Below are 22,908 nucleotides of genomic sequence, written 5' to 3'. Positions count from 1 at the left end.
AGGTAATAGATCGATCAATCGATGGATGATAGATTAGATAGATAATAGATAGATAGATAGATAGATAGATAGATAGATAGATAATGGATGGATGGATAGATGATAGATATAGATATAAAGATGATAGATAGATAGATAGATAGATAGATAATAGATAGATAGATAGATAGATAGATAGATAGATAGATAGATAGAGGATGGATGGATGGATAGATGATAGATATAGATATAAAGATGATAGATAGATAGATAGATAGATAGATAGATAGATAGATAGATAATGGATGGATGGATGGATGGATGGATGGATGGATGGATAGATATAAAGATGATAGATAGATAGATAGATAGATAGATAGATAGATAGATAGATAGATAATGGATGGATGGATAGATGATAGATATAGATATAAAGATGATAGATAGATAGATAGATAGATAATAGATAGATAGATAGATAGATAGATAGATAGATAGATAGAGGATGGATGGATGGATAGATGATAGATATAGATATAAAGATGATAGATAGATAGATAGATAGATAGATAGATAGATAGATAGATAATGGATGGATGGATGGATGGATGGATGGATGGATAGATATAAAGATGATAGATAGATAGATAGATAGATAGATAGATAGATAGATAGGCTAGAAAGATGATAGGTTAGAAAGATAGACTAGACAGACAGACATAGAGGGAGAGACAGGGACAGAAAGAGAGAGAGAGAGATAGACATAGATAGATAGGAATAGTATTTAGACTTACATATCGCTTCACAGTGCTTTACAGCCCTCTCTCAGCAGTTTACTGAGTCAGCCTATTTCCCCCTCAACAATCTGGGTCTTCATTTGACCGACCTCGGAAGGATGGAAGGCAGAGTCAACCTTGGAGGATTCAGCCTCACACCTTCTAATCCATTCCTGCAGGACGCACCGGGGTGGATGTCTTCTCCTCCCACATGTACCGCTTTCACCTGAAACGATGGACCTGGGAGCTGGTGATTCCTTCAGGAGGGAAGGCGCCTGCAGCAGCTGGTCATTCCATGGTCTTCCACCCTGCTTCCCGTACCCTCTTGGTTTACGGTGGGCACAGGCCCTCCACCGCTCGGTAGGTGGGCAGTTGTGGAACCCCCTCCCCCCCCCCCCTCCAAAGGTACAGTGGTATCTCGGTACTCGTCTGCGATGCGTTCCAGTAGGTGGGACGAGTACTAAAAACAAGTACTGAGCAAACTCTGGGACTTACGACATGACCCTTTATTTTGGCCTTAAGGAGTAGCAAGTCACGACGCCAGCAAGTTCTACCTTGCACACCAACTACAATCAGAATAGAGCTGGAAGGGACCTTGGAGGTCATCTAGGCCAAGCACCTGCTCAAGCAGGAGACCCTATATCAGTGTTTCTCAACCTTGGAAGCTTGAAGATGGGTGGACTTCAACTCCCAGAAACCCCCAGCCAGCGCTGCTGGCTGGGGGATTCTGGGAGTTGAAGTCCACCCATCTTCAAGCTACCAAGGTTGAGAAACACTGCCCTATACCATTTGAGACAAGTGCTATCCAGTCTGCTCTTAAAAATCTCGAGTGTTGAAGCACCCACAACTTCTGGAGACAAGACAAGCTGTTCCACTGGTTCATTGTTCTCACTGTTAGGAAGTTTCTCCTTAATTCCACGTTGCTTCTCTCTTTGATTTGTTTCAATCCATTGTTGTTGTTTTCTTGCCTTCTGGTGCTTTGGAAAATAAGTTGTCTCCTTCTTCTGTGTGGCTGTCCTTCCAATATTGGAAGGCTGCCATCATGTCCCCCCAGTCCTTCTTTTCTTTAGATCAGCCATACACAGTTCGTGTAACCGTTCTTCATATACTTTACTCTCCAGGCCTTTGATCATCTTAGCTGATCTTCTCTACACTCTTTCCAAAGTCTCAGCATCTTTTTTGTAACGGGGTGACCAAAACTGAATGCAGTATTCCAGGTGTGGCCTGGGCCAAATAATTTAATTTGATTTTATCGGGTTTTTAAATTTTGTCTATTTATGTATTTTATTGTTGGCTGTTCACCGCCCTGAGTCCTTCGGGAGTAGGGCGGTATACAAATAAACTAAACTAAACTAAACTAAACTAAACTAAACTAAACTAAACTAAACTAAACTAAACTAAACTAAACTAAACTAAACTAAACTAAACTAAGGTTGTATAAAGCGGTAGGAATACTTCATGAGATTTTGATTCTGTGCTTCTGTTTATACAACCAAGGATTGTATTACCATTTTTGGCTGCCCCCGCACACTGCTAGCTCATATTTAAGTGATTGTCCACTAAGACTCCAAGGTCCCTCTCACAGTTACTATTTTTGAGCCAGGTCTTGCCTATTCTGTACTGGTGTCAACTCCCAAAGCATCCCTGGCCTGCTCTCGAGTTGCCATAGGCAAGGGGGATGGGGAAACGGTGGAGCAGCACGGCAGCCAAAAACAAAAGCACATTCCAGACATCTCTCTCTCAAGGCTGTCTCCCAGGGTTATCCGCAGCAGCTGGAAGGGAGTGATCTCTACAACCTGCAGAATTGCTCCTTTGGCGAACGTGATTGATGGCATACCATGGGGGGGGGAGGTGGGAAACAGGATCAAGTCTCGGCTGTAAATTACGTGGGGTCAGAGTTGGCTTCACTTGGAACTTGCCGACATAAATAACTCGAGTTGTTTTGAAGCTTGGCTCGAGCCTCATGATTTAATTAGGGCATCCCTCGGAACCCTGCCAGCTGGTACCTTTCCCAGGAGAAAAGCAACCTGGAATTAAGGAGAAACCTCCTCACAGTGAGAACAATTAACCTTTGTTACAAGTACAAATTAGGCGATGAGTACTGAGAGAAAATTTCCTTTGCTTCAAAACGAGTCGAGTACTGAATTCGATGAGTTTTGAAGCAATAAAATCCCGAGATGTGACTGTTGGACCCAGGAGAGATTGCGAAAGGAAGGACCGACTCGACTTCTCCCATCACTGCAGGTTCAGCGTGCGAGTGAACACCACCGACCTCTTCCACGTGGACCTGCGCTATTGGAGTACGTTGCGGGCCAAAGATTCACACCGAGGCCCTCGAGAAAGGGCCTTCCACTCCGCCACCGTCATTGGCAACTACATGGTGGTGTATGGTGAGTGTCCAGCGATGCTACTCAAACGAACTGGGGAAGTGAGAATTCTTGAAATTCTTATTACTGGTACAGATAGTCCTCGATTTACCTCTTGGAAAAAAAAAAGGACATACGACCGTTTTTCACACTTACGACCGTTGCAGCATTCCCACGGTCACATGATCAAAGCTCAAGACACTTGGCAACTGACTCCTATTTATGACGGTTGTAGTGACCCCGGGGTCATGTGATCCTCTTTTTGCGACCTTCTGACGAGCAAAGTCAACGGGGAACCCGGATTCACTTAACAACCGGCTTGCTAACGATGGCAGTGATTCACTTAACAACGGTGGCAAGAAAGGTCATAAAATGAGGCAAAACTCTCACTTCACAAATTTCTCATTTAGCAACATACATTTTGGTCTCAATTGTGGTCAGATGGTGAGAACTATCTGTAATATGGTTAATGTATATACCATAAATCAGGGGTCTCCAACCTTGGCAACTTTAAGCCTCCCAGAATTCTGGGAGTTGAAATCCACCAGGCTTAAAGTTGCCAAGGTTGGAGATCCCTGTCGTAAATAGCAACTCTTTATTTTTTATAATTTTTTTATAAAGGCCTTGGGCCAGTCACTTTCTCTCAGCCCAATCCCCTCCACAGGATTGTTGTTGAGGGAAAAATAGGAGGAAGAAAGAGTGTTAGTTATGTTTGCTGTCTTGAGTTACAGTGTTTATAAAAAATAAATAAAGACAGGCTAAAAATAAATCTGGTGAACTTTTCCCAAGGGAGAAAAATGAGAATTAGTACTTTAGAAACTATCAGTGTTTATCCTTTCTTTGCTTCCATCTAGGAGTTACTTTCAGTACGAATAGTGGCAAGAAGCAGGGTGGATTTGATTTAAATCAAGATTTAAGCCACGATTTAAATCCCTAGTAAAAAGGCTTGATGTAAATCAACTCAATTTAAATCATCATTTTTAAAGAGCAACTGTCATTTCTGTCCCGCAGCGGCTCCTCCTCGGACTTGATGTTGACTCACCAACAGCCCCAATATTGCAGAATAATCAGCCTCATGCTAAATAACTAAGCTCCATTTCATGCTGAATAAACTAAATTATTAATATATCTTAAATAGAAAACGCTCCTTAGATAGGTTTTTACTCCAAAAGCATTTTATTAAAATAAATTTAATAAAATAAATAAAATAAATAAATTTTATTTATTAAAATAAATTTAATTCAAAAAAATCCAATTTAAATAAAAAAAATCCAATTTAAATTTTTAAAAAATCCAATTTTTTTTTTATTAAAAAAAATCATCGATTTTTATCCACCCTGGCAAGAAGGGTGGTAAAATAGGCAAACATCTGAGCAACAGAAATTTGGGCTCAATTGTCATAAGTCGAGGACTACCTGAACTAAGAAGAATTAAAAATGTGAAAGAAGTGTTTGGGTCGATTTTCTTCCACCTTTTCTACCCTCCTTGTGCTTCCTCTGCTTTGCCTCTCTTCCAGGGGGCAACGTTCACATCCATTACCACGAAGAGAAATGTTACGAGGACGAAATCTTTTTCTACCACTTGGGCTGTCACCAGTGGGTCTCGAGTCACGAACTGGCACCTCTCATCACTCAAGGTAAGGGGGTGTCCTGCTCCCCACACGTTTTTGTGACAAAACATGGGACAAAACATTCTTCCGTGGCAGAAGCGTGTCTGAAATTCATTTATCGAATCAATAAATGTCAGGGTTCTAAGTAACACCCCCAACGAGAAAAGACTCCGAGGCTTGAAGTTCCTCAAAGTTCCATTTTATTAGCTTTGAGGAGAAAGATTGCTGTACAATAAAAAAAAAAAAGATGAAGTGGAAGAAAGGCAGCTCTGAACAAACAAATATAAATATATTAAGAAAAAGAATGAATTGTTTAAGAATAAAAGAAGACAAAGATGTATAAATAGTAAAGTTAGAATTTAGGGATACATGAAGAAGATGTTTACGTATGCAAGTATAGAAATACTGAGGTATATTCCAAAAAAGGAAAGGGGGGAAGACAATATTGACAAAAATTGTAATTGAGTAAAATGTATTTGAATTTGACTAATAATCTAAGATAAGAAACGACCAACACTCTGTTCAAAAAAAAAAAAAAAGAAAGAAAGATGTGAGTGAAGATGGGAGAGAAGAAAAGAAAAAAACCAATGAAACTTGTTTTTTTTTTAAAAAAAAAGTTCCATTTTATTAGTGATGTCATATTGGCACATGTGGGAAAACCCGAATCTGAAAGCTTCCAGGTTCTCCCCGCCCACAAGAAAGTCCAAGCCGCTGCCCAGCACCCACAGGTTCATCACATGGTCCAATCCAAGCACCGTCCCAAATGGAGATGCCTCCCAGCCACACACCCCCAGGTGCAGGGCAAGATGTCCTTGACTCTCTGAGAAAGGAATGTTATTATGACTACATATCACCCTTGCTCCATACAATCCCCCCTCCCAGTTTCCCACAGCAGTTTCCCACAGAGTTTGGAAATTGCCTTGGCTTCACTCTCTACGAATACGGCTGCGAGAAAAAGCACTCAGTGTAAATTTTGTCTTGGAAAACTCATAGGGCGGAAGTGCAGACTGATTTGTATGCGTCTCTCCCTCAGAGCACGAACCAAAGACTTCAGCCCAGGCGCGTGGCCGGTATTCCCACGTGGCCACCGTGATGAATGGAAATGTGCTCCTTGTGGCGGGAGGCTACAGCGGGGTGCCACGGGGTGATCTGCTGGCTTACAAAGTGCCCACGTTCGTCTTTCAAGTGCCATCTCAGATGGTAAGTTGGCTCTCCCATCTTTGGGGTTGTGGTTGGGGGGTACCAGCCACAGCCTCGAGGCCACGCTCACCCGATCCCCAGAGAGCCAGTTGGGTCTAGTAGTTAAGGCTTGGTGGGTGTGACATGGCTTGGTAGGTGTGGCTTGGTGGGCGTGGCAGGGGAAGAATACTGTAAAATCTCCATTCCCACCCCACTCCAGGGGATGGTTACTGCAAAATCCCCATTTCCTCCCAATTAGCTGGGACTTGGGAGGCAGAGAATAGATGGGGACGGGGCCAGTCAGAATTTTTACTACCGGTTCTCCGAACTACTCAAAATTTCCGCTACCGGTTCTCCAGAACTGCTCAGAACCTGCTGAAACCCACCTCTGCTGCAGATGTATTTGAAAATAGGCTAGAAATACGTGGGTTAAGGGGGGGGGGGTCCCAGGGAAGTTCTCATTGGTGGCACATTGTGTATTCTTGAAGAATGGGCAACTGCACAACAACTCTAGTGAGGTTGTTCATACGACACTCTAGCACAAAGGTGGGGAACTACGACAAAATAGCTTATCATGCTGGCTCAGGAATTCTGGGAGTTGAAGTCCACAGGTCATAAAGGGGTCATCATTCCCCACCCCTCTTCTAGCAGGATGTCCAGGCTGCCAAAATTACCGTATTTTTCGGAATATAAGACGCACCTGATTATAAGACGCACCTACCTTTTTTGGTGAGGAAAACAAGAAAAAGAAATCTGCCTCTGCCTCCCAGCAATTTTGCCTCGTTGCAGCAAACAGCCTCCTTTACTTTCATTTTCGTTTTCAGCGTAGCTTGATTAGCACAAGAAAAAAAAATCTGCTCCCAGAAATTTACATCCTTGCAGCAAGCAGCAGAGGCCCCAGCAAAACAGCTGAGAGCAAAACAGCTGAGAGTCGGGAGGCCGATCCAATCAACTTGTGATAATTAGGTTGTGCTGAAGCAGAAAGGAGCTGTTTCTTCTTGCTGTTTGCTACAAGGAGGTATAAACTGCTGGGAGGCAGAGGCCAAAGGGTGGGGGCTAGTGGGTGGGTGGGGCTACATTCGGTGTATAAGACACACCCAAATTTTCATCCCCTTTTGGTGGGGGGAAAAGGTGCATCTTATACTCCAAAAATTATGGTAATAGGATTTTGTCACTAACCAATTTTTCTTCTCTCCTGGCCCCAGTACCATCTGGATTACTGCTCCATTTACACAGAAAAAAACACGTGTGCCAAGGACCCAGAATGTGCCTGGTGCTCCCGAGGATGCCAGAGCACTCAGCCACGCAACCTTGTGAGTAGCCTGGAAATGCCCAAGATGCAAATTGCAGTGAATGACGTAAGCTTGGTATAAATTTAGCTGCTGATTCTGAAGTACAGGTAGTTCTCGACTTATGACCAGAATCGCGACCGGATTTTTCCATTGCTAAACATATCAGCGGTTAACAATTTTTACAACTTAAGCAAATCACTTTAGTTGTTAAGTGAATCATGCAGTCGTTAACCAAATCTGGCTCCCCTCCAATTGACTTTGCTTATCAGAAACTGGTTGGGAAAATCGCAAATCACAATCACCAGACCCAGGGCTGCTACAACTGTCATAAATAGATATGCCAGTTGCCAAGTACCTAAATTTTGATCATGTGATTTTTGGAGACACTGCAACAGTCATAAAGTAAGTCCTGTTTTTTTTCTGTGCCATTGTAACTTCAAATGGTTGCTAAATAAAATATTGTAAGTACAGAACTACCTGTATAGAAACCAAGTGGATGGATGGATGGAGGGAAGGGAAGGGAAGGAAGGAAAGAATGGAAAGAAGGAATGGAAGGAAGGACGGAAGGAAGGGTGGGTGGAAGAAAGGAAGGAAAGAATAGAAGGAAGGAAGGAATGGAAGGAAAGGTGGGTGGATGGATGGATGGATGGAAGGAAGGAAGGAAGGAAGGAAGGAAGGAAGGAAGGAAGGAAAGGATGGATGGATGGATGGACGGACGGATGGATGGATGGATGGATGGATGCATGGATGGATGGATGAAGGTCAGACCAGTGAATGAAGGTCAAAATCAAGTCAAGGATTATCTGCATTTATCCCAAGGCGAAGTGAGTACAATTTTATGACCGAAAGGCATATAATTTCTGATACTTTATCCACCATATTTAGCTGCTCGCTTTCCTGACTGATGTTCTTTCTCCCAACCCTGTTCCTTCTTTAGTGCCCCAACAGTGGCTGTTTGGGCCTCGCCCGCCTCTTAGTCGACTGCCAATCATGCCTCGCCTTTGGTGACATCAACGGTTCTCTGCCCCGAGCTTCAGGACCCTTCGGCTGGTGTGTGCAAAACGAGACTTGCATGCCCATCTCAGGTAACCGGACAGATTGTGGGCTTCCGTGATCAACTTGAGGCCGTCATCTTGATGTGAGCTCCAGATGCTTCTGGGTTTTCCTAACCACCTTCTTTTCCCTTCCCCAGAACAGGGCAGATGCCAAGTGGGGAAGATTTCAGGAACCTACGGCTGGTGGGGGCCGCAGTCCTTCTTTATCACCTCCTTGGCTCAATGTCAGCGTGAAGATTTCTTGCCCGGCCTTCATCTGATTACTTACCAGCAGCCGCGCAATGACTCCCAGCCGGACAAGGTAAAGGCCTGAGACATGACTCCAATGTATTCCTTGTCATGTCGATGCTATCTCAAAATAAATGAACTTCCAAACTGCCGATCTTTAAGGAAATTTTCTCTGTTCGAGCACAGCAATCTCATCCTGACTCTTTTCATGGTCAGTACTGACCTTTGCCCCCCCAATCCCTCCCTTTCCGATCCCCAATTCTCTGCTTCTCATTGGCTATCTTCCAAGTCACTTTCCTGATTCCTTTCTTCGTCAGGTCACAGGAATGTCTCCCCCCTCTCCCATCTCCGAGGAGACAGAATCTTCAAAGGGATTTAGCAGGCAAAAGTTCAGGCTTCTCCTCCCTTTTCTATGTCAGTTCTGAGACGCTGACATCCCTCTGATGTGGGGGAAGGCATAGTAGCGGTTTTTATTTAACAACTATGAAATAAATTGAAATAAATTACAATAAAAAATCCTCCCCCCCTCCCCCCCCATCCAAAGCTTCCAAAGTAGACACTACAAGACTTTAGGTCAAACCCTTTATTTATGTAGCGTACAGAATAACATACATCTTTTTTTTGATCTTTTAATGACCCTGTAATCACTTGCATTGGGGCAGAACTGAACGGAGCTGAGTGTTTACTGGCCAGATGCCTTTCCCGTCACCAATGCGGAGTTTTGTTCAGCAGATATATTCTCATTGTGCCCGGAGAAATATCTGCCGCTACCTAGGATCGAACTCACAGCCTCCTGATTGTGAGGCAAGAGCGCCACCTCTAGGCCACTGCGGTATGTAAGTCTATAAGTGCTGTGGCTTTTGCTTACCATAGGTCTCCATCGTCCGAAGCACCACTATCACCCTGAATCCCAGCACAGAGATGGACGTCTCGCTAGTCTACAAGGGATTCATTCACCCCCTGGTGAGCAGCTCTGGACCTGCGGAAGACATCTCCATTTGGGCACGCATCCAGCGCCTCTTTGTGGTTGCGAAATTAGGCCGAGCCCCGGGCGCATCGGAGCTGGTAAGGACGTGTCTCCTTGCTTTCCGTTGTTGGAAGCGAGTTTTCTCCTTAAACTTGGAAATGTGTAGCAATGGGGGGAATTACAGAAAAGGGTGACTCTGCATGCAAACATCTCCGCCAAAGAGTCACACTGCAGCTGCAGGCCTGCTCTGGTTTGGAAGAGAATCAAATCTTTTGTTTGTGATCATCACAGATCAAGTCAGTTGACTGTGGATTTGCTGGCTGAATTAGATTAGATTCTTCTTAATCCTGCCAATTATTAGTGATTCAAGGTGGTAAACATTATTAATACTCCTTCCTCCTGTCCCTACAATAACCCTTTGAGGTGGATTGACCCAAACTCACCCAGCTGGATTTCATGCCTAAGGAGGGACTAGAACTCACAGTCTCCTGGTGATTAGCCCAAAGTCACCCAGCCAGCTTTCATGCCTAAAACAGGACTAGAACTCACAGTGTCCTGGTGATTAGCCCAAAGTCACCCAGCTGGCTTTCATGTTTGAGGCAGGACTAGAACTCACAGTCTCCTGGTGATTAGCCCAAAGTCACCCAGCTGGCTTTCATGTTTGAGGCAGGACTAGAACTCACAGTCTCCTGGTGATTAGCCCAAAATTACCCAGCCAGCTTTCATGCCTAAGGCAGGACTAGAACTCACAGTCTCCTGGTGATTAGCCCAAAATTACCCAGCCAGCTTTCATGCCTAAGGCAGGACTAGAACTCACTGTCTTCGTGCCTCAGTCTTTTGTCTGCTTATCCTGGGTTGCTTTCCCTGCAGGAGAAGGTGGGCAGCTGGGCAGTGCAACAGGAAAAAGAGAAACGGTTACTCCAGCGTCCTGGAGCTGAACGCCTTTTTCCCAGCACGGAGAGAGGGAATAAGTACGCCGTGCTGGTTGAAGGCCACCTGAATAACTCTGGCAACGGACAAACCAGCGAATTGACCCTCACCTGGGATCGCACAGGCGTGCCAGGAGGCAGCGTGAGTATCTCAACCTCGGCGGGGTATGACCCCTTATCAGACACATCAGGAAACTCCCTTCACAAAAAGACTATATTTATTTGATTTATATCGCCGCCCACCTCACATACATGACTCCGAGTGGCTTAAAATAATATAGATAAATAAAATACATAAGATAAAATTAAAAACCTATAGTAGCCAAGCATCACTGAAATCACACCTAGGACTGAGTACAAAAACCGTGTTTTTAGGGCCTTGCAAAAAGCCGGCAGGGCTCACCTAATCTAGAACGATGTTCCGTGGGGTGGGTGCCATCGCAGGAAAGTTCCTCCTCCTGATGACATCAGTTTTGTTGAAATGGACTCTAGTAACAGAATCTTGCAAGTCTCTGGGTTTCTCTCTCTCTCTCTTCTTTCCCATTGAGTTAGAGGGGGCTCTCTTCCTGATACTTAAAGGCTAATGGGAATTTGTTTTTATTGGTATCAAAAAACAGGGAGGGAAGGAGGGAGGGAAGAAAGGAAGGAAGGAGAAAAAAGGAAGGAGAAGGAGAAAGAGGAGGGAGGGGAAGGGGAAAGAGAAGGGAGGGCAGGAAGAAGGAAAGGAAAGGAAGAAAGAAAAAAGAAAGAAAGTTGGGGAAAGGAGGAAAGGAAAGAAAGAAAGGAAAGAGAAAGTAAGTAAGTTGGGAAAGGAAGGAAGGAAAGAAAGAAAGAAGAAGGAAGGAAAGAAAGTAAGTTGGGGAAAGGAAGGAAGTAAAGAAAGAAAGAAGAAGGAAAGAAGGAAAGAAAGTAAGTAAGTTGGAGAAAGGAAGGAAGAAGAAAAAGAAGGAAAGAAAGAAAAAGAAGGGAAGGAAAGAGAAAGAAAAAGAAAGAAAAGAAAAGAAAGAAAGAAAGAAAGAAAGAAAGAAAGAAAGAAAGAAAGAAAGAAAGAAAGAAAGAAGAAAGAAAGAAAGAAAGTTGGGCCTGTGAGAGAGGGCCAGGCTACCTAGTGTTGTTGGAATATTGAGAGCATGACCCCAGCCATGGGATAGATTTGTGATGCTTAAACCTGGCTTGTCCTCGTTCCTCCCACCTTCCTTGTCCAGGAAATCTCCTATTTTTTTCTGGAGCCCTATCGATCCGAGCTGTGCGCCACTTACCATTCGTGTCTCGCTTGCCTGGCCGATCAGGGCTGTGGGTGGTGCCCGCTCAGCTCCACCTGCCATCGACGACTGGCCTACCAGGACGACGTGGGCGGCTGCGGTCCTAGCACCGTGCGCCTTATCCTGGTGCCCGGCAACTGCATCTTGTGTGAAGACTACCGCGACTGCCACACCTGTAGCAAGGTAGGAAAGGAGATGGGGTCTTAAGGGAAAATAATCTGCATTTGAAGGGAAGAATTTGCAGATTTTGCATGCAAGGCAGCGACTGGGATGTCTGCTGGGCTTTAAACTCGGCAACTGTAACATTTGTGGACTTCAACTCCCAGAATTCCCCAGCCAGCTGCTTGCTTTCTTGAGCCAGCTCTGGCTGTCCTGACCTTGTAAGCAGATTGGTTTTGTTCTCTTCCCCCCAGGATCCGTTCTGCGAATGGCAAGTCAACAGCAGTAAAAAAGGAGATTTTCTTTGCAGTCGCCGAGGCCGTCTTAACACGGCCATCCGCTCGCCCAAGGAATGTCCCAAACTCTGCAATCAGTGAGTCTGCTGGGAAGATGGCGGCCTTTGCGATTTATTTATGTCTTATTTTAATTATATCCCACCTATACTTTTTTTTTATAAACGACTCAAGATAGTAAACATGTTTAATACCCCTTCCTTCTATTTTCCCTACTACTTGTGAGGTATGTTGGTCAGAAAGAGAGTGATTGGCCGAAGGGACTGGCAGCCAGCTTTCATGCCTAAGGCAGGGCTAGAACTCCCTGTGTCCTGGTGATTGGCCCTCAGTCACCCAGCTGGCTTTCATACCTAAGGTGGGACTAGAACTCACCATCTCTTGGTAATTGGGCCAAAGTCACCCAGCTGGCTTTCATGCCTAAGGCGGGATTAAAATTCAGAGTCTCCTGGTGATTGGCACATAATCACCAAGCTGGCTTTCATATTTAAGGCAGAACTAGAACTCACCATCTCCTGGTGGTTGGCCCATAATCACCCAGCTGGCTTTCATACCTAAAGTGGGACTAGAACTCACAGTTTCCTGGTGGTTGACCCAAAATCACCACCTGGCTTTCATGCCTAAGGCAGGACTAGAACTCACAGTCTCCTGGTGATTGGCCCAAAATCATTCAGTTGACGTTCATGCCTAAGGCAGGACTAGAACTCACAGTCTCCTGGTGATTGGCCCAAAATCATCCAGTATTTGTTTGAAGAGCATCTGAAAGACTGAGGGCTGGCCTGTCTGGACCAAAGCAAGCATCATTGATTCATCCCTCTCCCCTTTCTTCTCCTTAACCAGCCTGGGTGGTATTTGGGTTGGGACCCCAGGTTCAAGTATTGAATCTTTGGGACTGGAAGAACATGGGTGATGTGGGAAATCTTTCCGAGAAGACACAAAGCTTGGCATGTTTGTTTTTCCTCTCTCTCTCTAACCCAGGCGTACCACGTGTTCTGAGTGCCTCTCCAATTCCAGCCAATGCGCCTGGTGCCAATCCACCCGGAACTGCTTCTACTTTGCGGCCTACTTGGCTAAATACCCCTACGGAGATTGCCGTGGGTGGTATGACAGGTGGGTTGGAGACACCTGGTCCAAAGGAAGACTGGGGAGGCCAAGAGGTCATGTTCCTTTCCTCCCAAGTTAAATGCATATCTAAGGAGGCTTTCTTCTCCAGCCACAAAGCAGGCATCTCTTAGATGTTATCACCCGAAGGGGTATGGATGCTTAGCCTCCATTAAGCCCTGATTCAGGAAATAAAACATGGAAAGAAGTAAGTAGTCCCAAAGGTTGTTTTTCAGGAGGCAACTGGACTTCCTTGGGGTTTTTTTTGTTTTTGTTTTTTTTTGCTTTTGAAGACATTTCACTTCTCATCCAAGAAGCTTCTTCAGCTCTGACTGGATGGTGGAGAATGGAAGGGTTGATATTCCTTGCAGACAGCTGGTCATTTGTGTCACTACGTTCTTTTATTTACCAGCTGAGCTCTCATTTCTGGACTATCAGACTTTCCATAGCTTGCCAAGAATTGTTATCAGTAAGCTAAACTGCGCATGTCCACCCCACATTCCTTCACACACTCTCTTTCCTTTGTTCTCTTGCCAGAAAGGTCCGGCTGAGAAATAGCCGGCACGAACTTTTGCAAAAATGTAACAATTAATTTTCTTAGTTAGTGAGGTGTTTTATTTTCTTTATAACAAATAAATGAGTTTTCTTAGAAGAAATATCTTCGGGTCTTGTTTTCTTAATGTATACTTGCAAGGAAAGGTCTCGATCCACCCCTCGTAATCAGGTGCGATTATCCCAAAAGCAGAATGGGATTAATCAACGCCTTGACAATTTGCATCCTTTTAGAGGGCCCTTGAAGCACTTGGAGGTTTATCTGTGTCCTCAGGGTCACCTGAGTGGTTTTCCTGGGTCCTGTAGTCTGCAATTTTTTCCTCTGGAAATCCATTCCTCCTCCCACACCATTCCAAGGGAGTTCATCCCAAATTGTATAGCTAAAGGTCTGTAGGGATTCTCAGTCCTCCAGGTCGTGGTTGTCCCAAAGGTGCTTTTTCAGGAGGCAACTGGACTTTCTGGTTTTTTCTTTTAAAGACGTTTCGCTCCTCATCGAAGAAGCTTCTTCAGCTCTGACAGGATAGTGGGGACTGGAAGGATTTATATTCCTTGCAGGCAGTTGCCTCCTGAAGAGTGGGGATACAGAACTCTGCGTGTTAGCTTATGTCTGCCGAATTGCACAAATGTTGAGTGATTTCTTTTCCCGTCCAGTGTTCACTCTGTGCCCCAATGCCTGGACTGCACCCGATTCAACACCTGTCGTGAATGTTTGCAAAACTTTGAATGCGGCTGGTGTGGCAACTCCGACAACCCTACCTTGGGCAGGTGAGTTCACTCTTTATAGACTATTTTTTTTAAAAAAAATTCTCCCTTGACCTTGCAACCATTAACAGAGGGGTAGAATCAGGATCATGGGAAGTGTTGATATCACTTTGTAATGCCTTGGTAAGACCACACTCGGAATACTTTATCCAGTTTTGGTCGCCACGATGTGAAAAAGAGGTTGAGACTTTAGAAAGAGTGCAGAGAAGAGCAACAAAGACGATTAGGGGACTGGAGGCTGAAACATACGAAGAACCGTTGCAGGAATTGGGCATAGCTAGTTTAATGAAAAGAAGGACCAGGGGTGATATGAAAGCTGTGTTCCAATATTTGGAATTTCGCACTTAGCAACGTAAATTTTGAGCTCAATTATGGCCATAAATTGAGGATTACCTAAACTCATCACCATCGTAGGATGAGGAGTGGTGTGTTGGCCTAGAGATGAAACCTCACAATCAGGAGGCTGCGAGTTCAATGCTAGGTAGAGGCAGATATTTCTCTCTCTGGGCACAATGAGGATCTATCTGTCGAACAAAACTCCGTATTGGCGTCAGGAAAGGCATCTGGCCATTAAAACACTCCGCTAGCTCCATTCAGTTGCCCAGACTCCACCCCACAAGGGATTATGGAGTCATTAAAAAATGATGATGATGATGATCACCATTGTATGATGAGTTGTTCAGTAGCAGAAGACTACCTGGGTGGAAAAAATAGCGATCATTTTGGAATTTTTGTGAATTCATGGCTATTCTTCGACTTCCTCTCTAGGTGTCTCCCCGGAGATTTCTCGGGCCTCAGCACCTTCTGGAACTGCTCAGTGGCCCTGTGGGAATCCCACGGACTGCCTCCCTCCCACCCTGCTCAGTGGTCGTACGGGCAGTGTCCCGACGTAGACGAATGCCGCCTGGGCTTGGCCAACTGCCATCCCTTTGCCCGGTGCAAGAACACGCCGGATTCCTTTCAGTGTCACTGCAACCGAGGTTACGCAGGCGACGGAGTGGCCTTCTGCAATCAAACGTGAGTTTGTCCGGCTTTAGAACGTTTGAGGCGGGGAGAAACGGTCTGAACTTGGCTAGTGGAAGAAGCAGAGATGGAAGAAGCAGGATAACGCCAGAAGGGTCAAAACACACACAGGTTCTGAGGATTGGTGCTCGGCCTCTCCCGTTTTAGAGAGGCTCTGCCTATGTGGATGGTTCCTGCTATTCATGAAACGAAGGTCTGGGCAGACGTCGTGCTAATCGTTACTTCCAGACGTCAGACCCCGGGACAGTTGCTGATTGAATTTTTCTGGTTATGCTTCTGTGCAGGAACTCTAAAGCAGTTAATGATTTTGTGACATAAATTTGGTATTGAAAGGGCCTTAAACTAGCTATCTACTTTTTCCTTCCTTCCTTTTCCTTCCCTCCTTTTTTTTTTTTTTTTAAATTTGATTTATATGACGCCCTTCTCCGGAGACTCAGGGAGGCTTACAATGCGTTAAGCAATAGCCTTCATACTTTTGTATATTTTATACAAAGTCAGCTTATTGCCCCCACAAACTGGGTCCTCAATTTACCTACCTTAGAAAGGATGGAAGGCTGAGTCAACCTTGAGCCTGGTGAGATTCGAACTTACAGTAATTCCTTCCTTCCTTCCTTCCTTCCTTCCTTCCTTCCTTCCTTCCTTCCTTCCTTCCTTCCTTCCTTCCTTCCTTCCTTCCTTCTTTCTCTCCTCCTTCCCTCCCTCCTTCCTTCCTTTCTTCTTTTTCCTTTCTCTCTTTGCTTCCTTCTTTCCTTCCTTCCTTCTTTCTCTCCTCCTTCCCTCCCTCCCTCCTTCCTTCGTTTCCTCTTTCTCCTTTCTCTCCTTCCTTCCTTCCTTCCTTCCTTCCTTCCTTCCTTCCTTCCCTCCCTCCCTCCCTCCCTCCCTCCCTCCCTGATACTTTCCAGGTTTTCCAGAGGATTCACATTTACAGTGTTATCCACAAAAGCTTTAAAGCTGTCATGTTTAAAACTGTAATCCGTTTAATCTTTGGATTTACTAGACAGTCCTTCACAGACGTGACTGGCCAGACAGGATCTGTGCATGTTAAGACGATGCTTATTACAGGATTCAGTTTGTAAGGGCATGAATGATTTCCCCGCCCCCAAAATAAGACATTATCCCCTGATAATAAGCCCAATCGGGCTTTTGAGTGCATGGTAATAAGGCCAAGCGCTTATTTCAGGGTTCAAAAAAAAATATAAGACGGTCTTATTTTCGGGGAAACGCGGTAGAAAATCTAAAATGACCTTTCTTTGTTTAGTTACCAGTTTTGATTTTCAATGGTTGCACAACTAAGTTGAGTAAATTAAACCAAGTAGAACAGAGTTTCTCAACCACGGCACCTTTGAGATGCGTGGACTTCAACTCCCAGAATTCCCCAGCCAATTGGCTGGGGAATTCTGGGAGTTGTAGTCCACGCATCTCAAAGGCGCCAAGGTTGATAAACATTGAGCTAAGAGACTGATGGGATTCTCCTTTTGTCCTTCTCCCCCAGGTGCTACGACGAGTGCGCCCACGGAGAATGCAGCGGGGCCCCCAACTTCACCTGTTTGTGCGATTTAGGCTGGACCACGGAACTCATCACGGGGGCGACCCCTCCCCCCAGCGGAGTGCAGTGCAACCTGGATTGCGGGTGTCATTTCCACAGCACCTGCAACATCAAGGGCCCCGGTTTTTGCGATGAATGCCAGAGTGAGTGTCAGCCTCCCCAGCAATTCCTTCAGGAAGCCATTGCCGTGTTGTGTTTCCGGACAAGGGAATTTAAAAAAAAAGACAGTTTGCAATTTAGGGGCCGAAGACCCCATTTTTAGATGTAATGGCTAGAGTAGCAATCAAACATGATTTGAGGTCTTTGAATGAACATTAAATTTAAAGACGGGGTTTTCTCCTGGTCTGTATTTAGTGATTTCCCCATTTTTTATTTTTTATTTTTTTTAATTTGATTTATATGCTGCCCTTCTCCGGAGACTCAGGGCGGCTTACAATGCGCTAAGCAATAGCCTTCATCCTTTTGTATATTTATACAAAGTCAGCTTATTGCTCCCACAACTTGGTCCTCAATTTACCTACCTTAGAAAGGATGGAAGGCTGAGTCAACCTTGAGCCTGGCGAGATTCGAACCTGCAGTAATTGCAGGCAGCTTTTTTTGGTTTTTTTGGATTTTTTGGTTATCTAGTCGAGTTACGACCATAACGGCGCCTGCCCATCACCGTTGTAACTTGTGACAGTCTTAAAAACTGACCAGTCACATAACTGACTTCAGTTTGACAACCTTTTTTTTGCGGTGGTCACAGTGAATCATTGTGGTCACTAAGTGAATCCACAGTCGTTAAGTGGCTGAGTGCCAGAAGTGCAGTCACCTGACCATAGGGGAGGGGACCCGACCGTCAAAAATTCAAATCCAGGTCATAATTACCCCTCGGGTAGGTCCGTGATCGAACTTCGGCCGGACTCTTAAGCGATTGGTCGTAAGTTGAGGCCTACCTGTAATCATTGCAGTTTGATTGCAACTTTTGGAAGCCTCGGGGGCTAAATTTTTAGGAGCGGCAGGTGATCCTGGAAACTCAGGATGATGGGCCGGGCAACTCTTGTAGATGATGAACAAGATGCTCGTCTGTCTTTTGTCCCCTTCCTTTGTCTGTCACTCTACCCGTTTCTCTCTCTCCCCGCAATTGTACTTCTCTGGACTGGTGGGCCTAGACTGGACTCACGGGGAACGCTGCCATCTTTGCCGGCCAGGCAGCTACGGGAATGCCACCACGCAGAGCGGCTGCCGTCAATGCGCCTGCCACGAGCACGGCCTGGAGGAGATGGGCTATTGCCACAGCACCATGGGAGCCTGTTACTGCACCCCACCCACCGAAGGGCTGCACTGTGAGCGTTGTGCCCCTGGCTACTCGGGAGACCCCAGGTAAGAGGCTGGATGGGGACCTCAACGCTCGAATCGCCGGGAATGAAGTCACAATGGCTGGTAAAGGCAGTTGAAAAGGCCTCAATTAGGCTGCTTATTTTCTTCTGAAGAATAGATTTCCTTCCTTCCTTCCCTCCCTCCCTCCCTCCCACCTTCCCTGATCCTTCCCTGATCCTTCCTTCCTTCCTTCCTTCCTTGCGTCCCTCCCTCTTTCCCTTCCTGATCCTTCCTTCCCTGATCCTCCCTCCCTCCCTCCCTGATCCATCCTCCATTCCTTCCTTCCTTCCTTCCTTCCTTCCTTCCTTCCTTCCTTCCTTCCTTCCTTCCCTCCCTCCCTCCCTCCCTCCCTCCCTCCCTTCCTCCTTCCCTCTCTCCCTGATCCATCCTCCCTGATCCTTCCCTCCCTCCCCGATCCTTCCTTCCTTCCTTCCTTCCTTCCTTCCTTCCTTCCTTCCTTCCTTCCTTCCTTCCTTCTTCTCCCTCCCTCCCTCCCTCCCTCCCTCCCTCCCTCCCTGTGGCTATTATTGAGTTGGAATTCGAGGGAAGCTAATTATAAATTAGCCTTTTTAAAAAAATAATCACCGGTTCTAATCTGAGCCAAGAATGGAAGAAAATTGTTGCTGGTGCAGAAACATTTTTAAACCTGAACAAGCCTTAAGCCTTTTGGTGATTTCTTTCAAACGTGAAGGTTGCCGTCTTCCCAGGATTTTGATTGTTACCTCAGCCATCTTTTAAACATCAGAGGGTGTGAGCCTGAGCCCATAATTTCCCACGGATTTCTTTTTCTTCTGCAGAAATGGTGGCATTTGCTATCAGGAATGCGTGGGGCGCACCTTGCTCCTCAACCTCTCTTCCTCTTCCTCCCTGAGCTCACAGCGGGCTGGGGGACCCCTCTCCAACGGGCTCTCCTACTGCGTCTGGGTCTTGTCAACCAGTGCCGACATCCAACCTTGCCGTCCCGAACAAAGCTGCCCAACAATCACGCTCACTATTCAGCCGGACACCCTTTGTATGGTAAGCGAGAGGGATGACGCACGTGTGAGTCAGGAGGTCACTAATCAAGGCAAGTTGTGGCCACCGACGGTGCAGATTTTGCGGTTTGGAAGAAGAAGCAGAAGGAGACAAATGTTCCCGGTTCGGACCGGATCGCCCGATCCGGTAACGATGGCGGCAGGTGGTTCGGAGAATCGATAGCAAAAATCCCTGCCCCCCCCCATTCCCAGCTGAGCCGCGTGATTATCAGAGGCTGTTTTTTTTTTACTTTTAAAAGCATTTTTTTGGGCAACTTCTTCGGCCGAAAAGATGCTTTTAAAAGTAAAAAAAAAAGCCTCTGAAGATTGCGTGGCTCAGCTGGGATTGTCAGAGGCTTTTAAAAGCATTTTTTTCTGCAACTTCTTCGGCCGAAGAGGTTGTAGAAAAAATGCTTTTAAAAGTAAAAAAAAAGAAAAGAAAAGTTGGCCACGCCCACCCAGTCACATTACACCCCCACCCCCACTCCCCTCCCGCCACACTCACAGAACCGGTAATAACAAATTTTACATTTCACCACTGGGCCAAACTCACTTAACAAATTTCTTACTTAGCATCGATTTGGGGCTCTACTCTGGTTGCAAGCCAATAACTCCCTGTACATACCCACTCATCTCACAGCAGTACTGTTATATGGATCTCTTGCTAAAACAGCAATATTTCTAACTCTGTTGGTGTTAGAGCTCATCTCCTCTTCTCTTTCAATTCCTCCTTAGCACAACTATATCTACGTTTTTGACGGAGTCCCCGACTTCCTAGACACAGGACTGATCCAGCTGGATCGGACTCTCATCGGGGCGTTCTGCGGCCAGGGCCATCCCCAACCTGTTACTGTCGAAGCCGTATCAGGTAAGGAAGACAAAAAAATTTGGTTGACATCTACTTATTAAATTTAGATCCCCGCCCCCATCTCACCATTGAGAAAGTCTTTAAATCAGTCTTTTCTGAACAAGGGCTGTTAATTTAACTTTATTAACAGCCGACAAGAATCCAAAGAATAATAACTCAATTCTGAGGCACGGTATTTCAGATAACTAATCTTACTGTGGTTGGCAGAATGCCCAGAAGCAATTTGCAGGAAAACTGATGAGATAAACAAGAGCTGAATCAAACGTTTCTGGAATCAAGACGTGAAGGAATATAAACGAAGTTGTTCCCTGCAAATTGCCTCAGTCGTCGTCCTTCCTTAAATAGGCTAGGGGCGTGGCCAATTAGCCCCAAGCCTTACTCTCGAGGAGACCTCCTCCTGAGGAGCCACTCCTGCCTTTTGGAAGCTCTGCGCGCTCGCTCGTGCATCGAGAAGAGGCTCCTCCTCTTCGGCCTCTTCACTTATGGGAGCTTCTGGAGGTTCTGAAGGCCCTGGCTGAATCCCCCGCCTCTGGCACCACATCTTCTCCAGCCTCCTCATTGTCTGCCCAGGCTGCTGGCGCAGCACCACACCAGCCTCCTCACTGTCGGAATCAGCTACTAATTGCACAGGCCGCTGACGGGCCACAACACCAGCTAGGGAATTCTGGGAGTTGAAGTCCACCCGTCTTCAAGTTGCCGAGGTTGACAAACCCAGCTTTAGAAGAACATCTTCCCTCCCCTCCCCTCCTCTCACCCCCACAGCTCTGGGGTCCTTGTCAAGTTTTGTCCTTGTTCAACCTTTCAGGCCTCCTGGTCATCTACTACGAAGCCAACTCTAGCGAGGCCTCAGGCTTCAACGCAACTTACCTGGTGCACCGTTGCCGACCCAGCTGCCACGTCAACCAGGAATGCCAGCAGGGCCACTGTGTTTGCAAGGCTGGCTACACCGGGCCCAGCTGCAAGTTCCAGATCTGTCCCGGCAACTGTAGTGCTCACGCTGGGCAAGGACTTTGCAACACGGTGAGTGGGTCATAGGGACATCTGTTTTAACAGACCGTCAAAATAATGTATTCCAATACAGGTAGTCCTCGACTTACATGTTCTGTCCCCGTCTCACACACGCACCCCCACAGACAGGCAACAGCTAAAGAACTCAGCCGACAACAGTTTTATCTGGTATCAGAATTGGCAGCAACCCAGTGGCTGGCTGCCAGATATTCTTTACTCACGAGGGGGGAGTTCTCCCTTCGTCCGGGAACAAAGCCAATACACAATAATCCACAAAGTCCAGTAAATACAAAGAAGGTCGTCCGATATCCGTTTTTTGCTCGTCACCGAGCTGAACCGGCCACCACACCCTCTTTTATACCCTGTGGGGTGTGGTCCAGTGACTCAGCTTAATCTCTGGCACGCCTCTTCTTCTGTTGCACGCGCTTATCTCTGCAACGCTGCCGAGGATCCAGCCAAGACTCATTACCCTCATCACTGTCCACCTGTGGCTGCGTGGACGTGCTTGGCCCCGGGCCTATCTCTTGCCCTTCCGCGGACACCGAAGGCATTGCCAGAGAGGAGGGTCCTGGAGAGGGAGGCCTTGCCAACTCCTCTCCTCACCGAAGGCATTGCCAGAGAGGAGGGTCCTGGAGAGGGAGGCCTTGCCAACTCTCCTGTCCTCCTGGGTCCTCTCCTGCCAATGACACAGGCTCAGGTAACGGAGCCACAACATTACAACCACAATGGAGCCCACATTTTTTGGTTGTTAAGTGAGACATTCGTCAAACGAGTTTTGCCCCATTTCACGACCTTTTTTTTGCCACAGTTGTTCAATGAATTACTGCAGTTGATAAGTTAGTAACCCGGTTGTTAAGTGAATCTGGCTTCCCCATTGGCTTGGCTTGTCAGAAGGCTGCAAAAAGGGATTGCGTGACCCCCCCCCCCCGGGATACTGCGACCGTCATAAATACGAATCAGTTGTCAGTTCAGTTGAATTTTGATCACGTGACCATGGGGATGCTGCAATGGTCATAAGTGTGAAAAAAAAGATCACAAGTTCCCTTTTTTCAGGGCCGTTGTAACTTTGAAACAGTCACTAAACGAACTGTGGTAAGTCGAGGATTACCAATAATGTAGTTGAGCTGGCTTTCCAAAGTGCACGAATGCATTGAATAATTGCCTGCGGTTCCTGCCTTCCTGCAGTTGCAAATGTGCATCTTCCAGTACGTTGCCAAGTCCATGCACATTTTCTACGGGCTGTGTGGGATCTGCGTGAGTCGAGGAGTTTGTCCTTTCTTGGGATTTAATTTTGTGTCATTAATGAATAGCATAGCATAGCATAGCATAGGAATAAAACAATATTAAGAATAGAAAAGGATAAGAATAAAACAATAAGAATAGAATAGAATGGAATGGAATGGAACGGAACGGAACGGAACGGAACAGAATAGAATAGAATAATGGAATGAAGAATGGAATGGAATGGAATGGAATGGAATGGAATGGAATGGAATAGAATAGAATAGAATAGAATAGAATAGAATAGAATAGAATAGAATAGAATAGAATTCTTTATTGGCCAAGTGTGATTGGAGACACAAGG

The 22,908-nt window shown here is 45.9% G+C and overlaps 1 protein-coding gene across 1 annotated transcript in view; it reads left to right on the top strand.

Annotated features, from left to right (window-relative positions):
- MEGF8 (multiple EGF like domains 8) overlaps window positions 1–22,908 on the top strand; it is a 59,657-nt gene that overhangs the window by 9,835 nt on the left and 26,914 nt on the right. The window contains exons 8-26 of the mRNA XM_070949952.1: window positions 935–1,115; window positions 3,000–3,145; window positions 4,638–4,757; window positions 5,764–5,930; window positions 7,115–7,222; window positions 8,139–8,286; window positions 8,394–8,557; window positions 9,358–9,549; window positions 10,322–10,522; window positions 11,586–11,825; window positions 12,056–12,174; window positions 13,070–13,201; window positions 14,396–14,509; window positions 15,275–15,523; window positions 17,022–17,218; window positions 18,227–18,437; window positions 19,232–19,451; window positions 20,183–20,315; window positions 21,121–21,335. Of these exons, the coding sequence (XP_070806053.1) occupies window positions 935–1,115; window positions 3,000–3,145; window positions 4,638–4,757; window positions 5,764–5,930; window positions 7,115–7,222; window positions 8,139–8,286; window positions 8,394–8,557; window positions 9,358–9,549; window positions 10,322–10,522; window positions 11,586–11,825; window positions 12,056–12,174; window positions 13,070–13,201; window positions 14,396–14,509; window positions 15,275–15,523; window positions 17,022–17,218; window positions 18,227–18,437; window positions 19,232–19,451; window positions 20,183–20,315; window positions 21,121–21,335 (3,257 nt within the window). The remainder of the gene's footprint in view (window positions 1–934; window positions 1,116–2,999; window positions 3,146–4,637; window positions 4,758–5,763; window positions 5,931–7,114; window positions 7,223–8,138; window positions 8,287–8,393; window positions 8,558–9,357; window positions 9,550–10,321; window positions 10,523–11,585; window positions 11,826–12,055; window positions 12,175–13,069; window positions 13,202–14,395; window positions 14,510–15,274; window positions 15,524–17,021; window positions 17,219–18,226; window positions 18,438–19,231; window positions 19,452–20,182; window positions 20,316–21,120; window positions 21,336–22,908) is intronic.

Source organism: Pituophis catenifer, unplaced genomic scaffold (assembly GCF_029215685.1).
Source record: "Pituophis catenifer annectens isolate HBS135680 unplaced genomic scaffold, rPitCat1.0.hap2 SCAF_9, whole genome shotgun sequence".
NCBI lineage: Eukaryota > Metazoa > Chordata > Lepidosauria > Squamata > Colubridae > Pituophis > Pituophis catenifer.
Note: the sequence above shows the minus strand (reverse complement) of the source record. Positions and strands in the feature narration are given on the sequence as shown.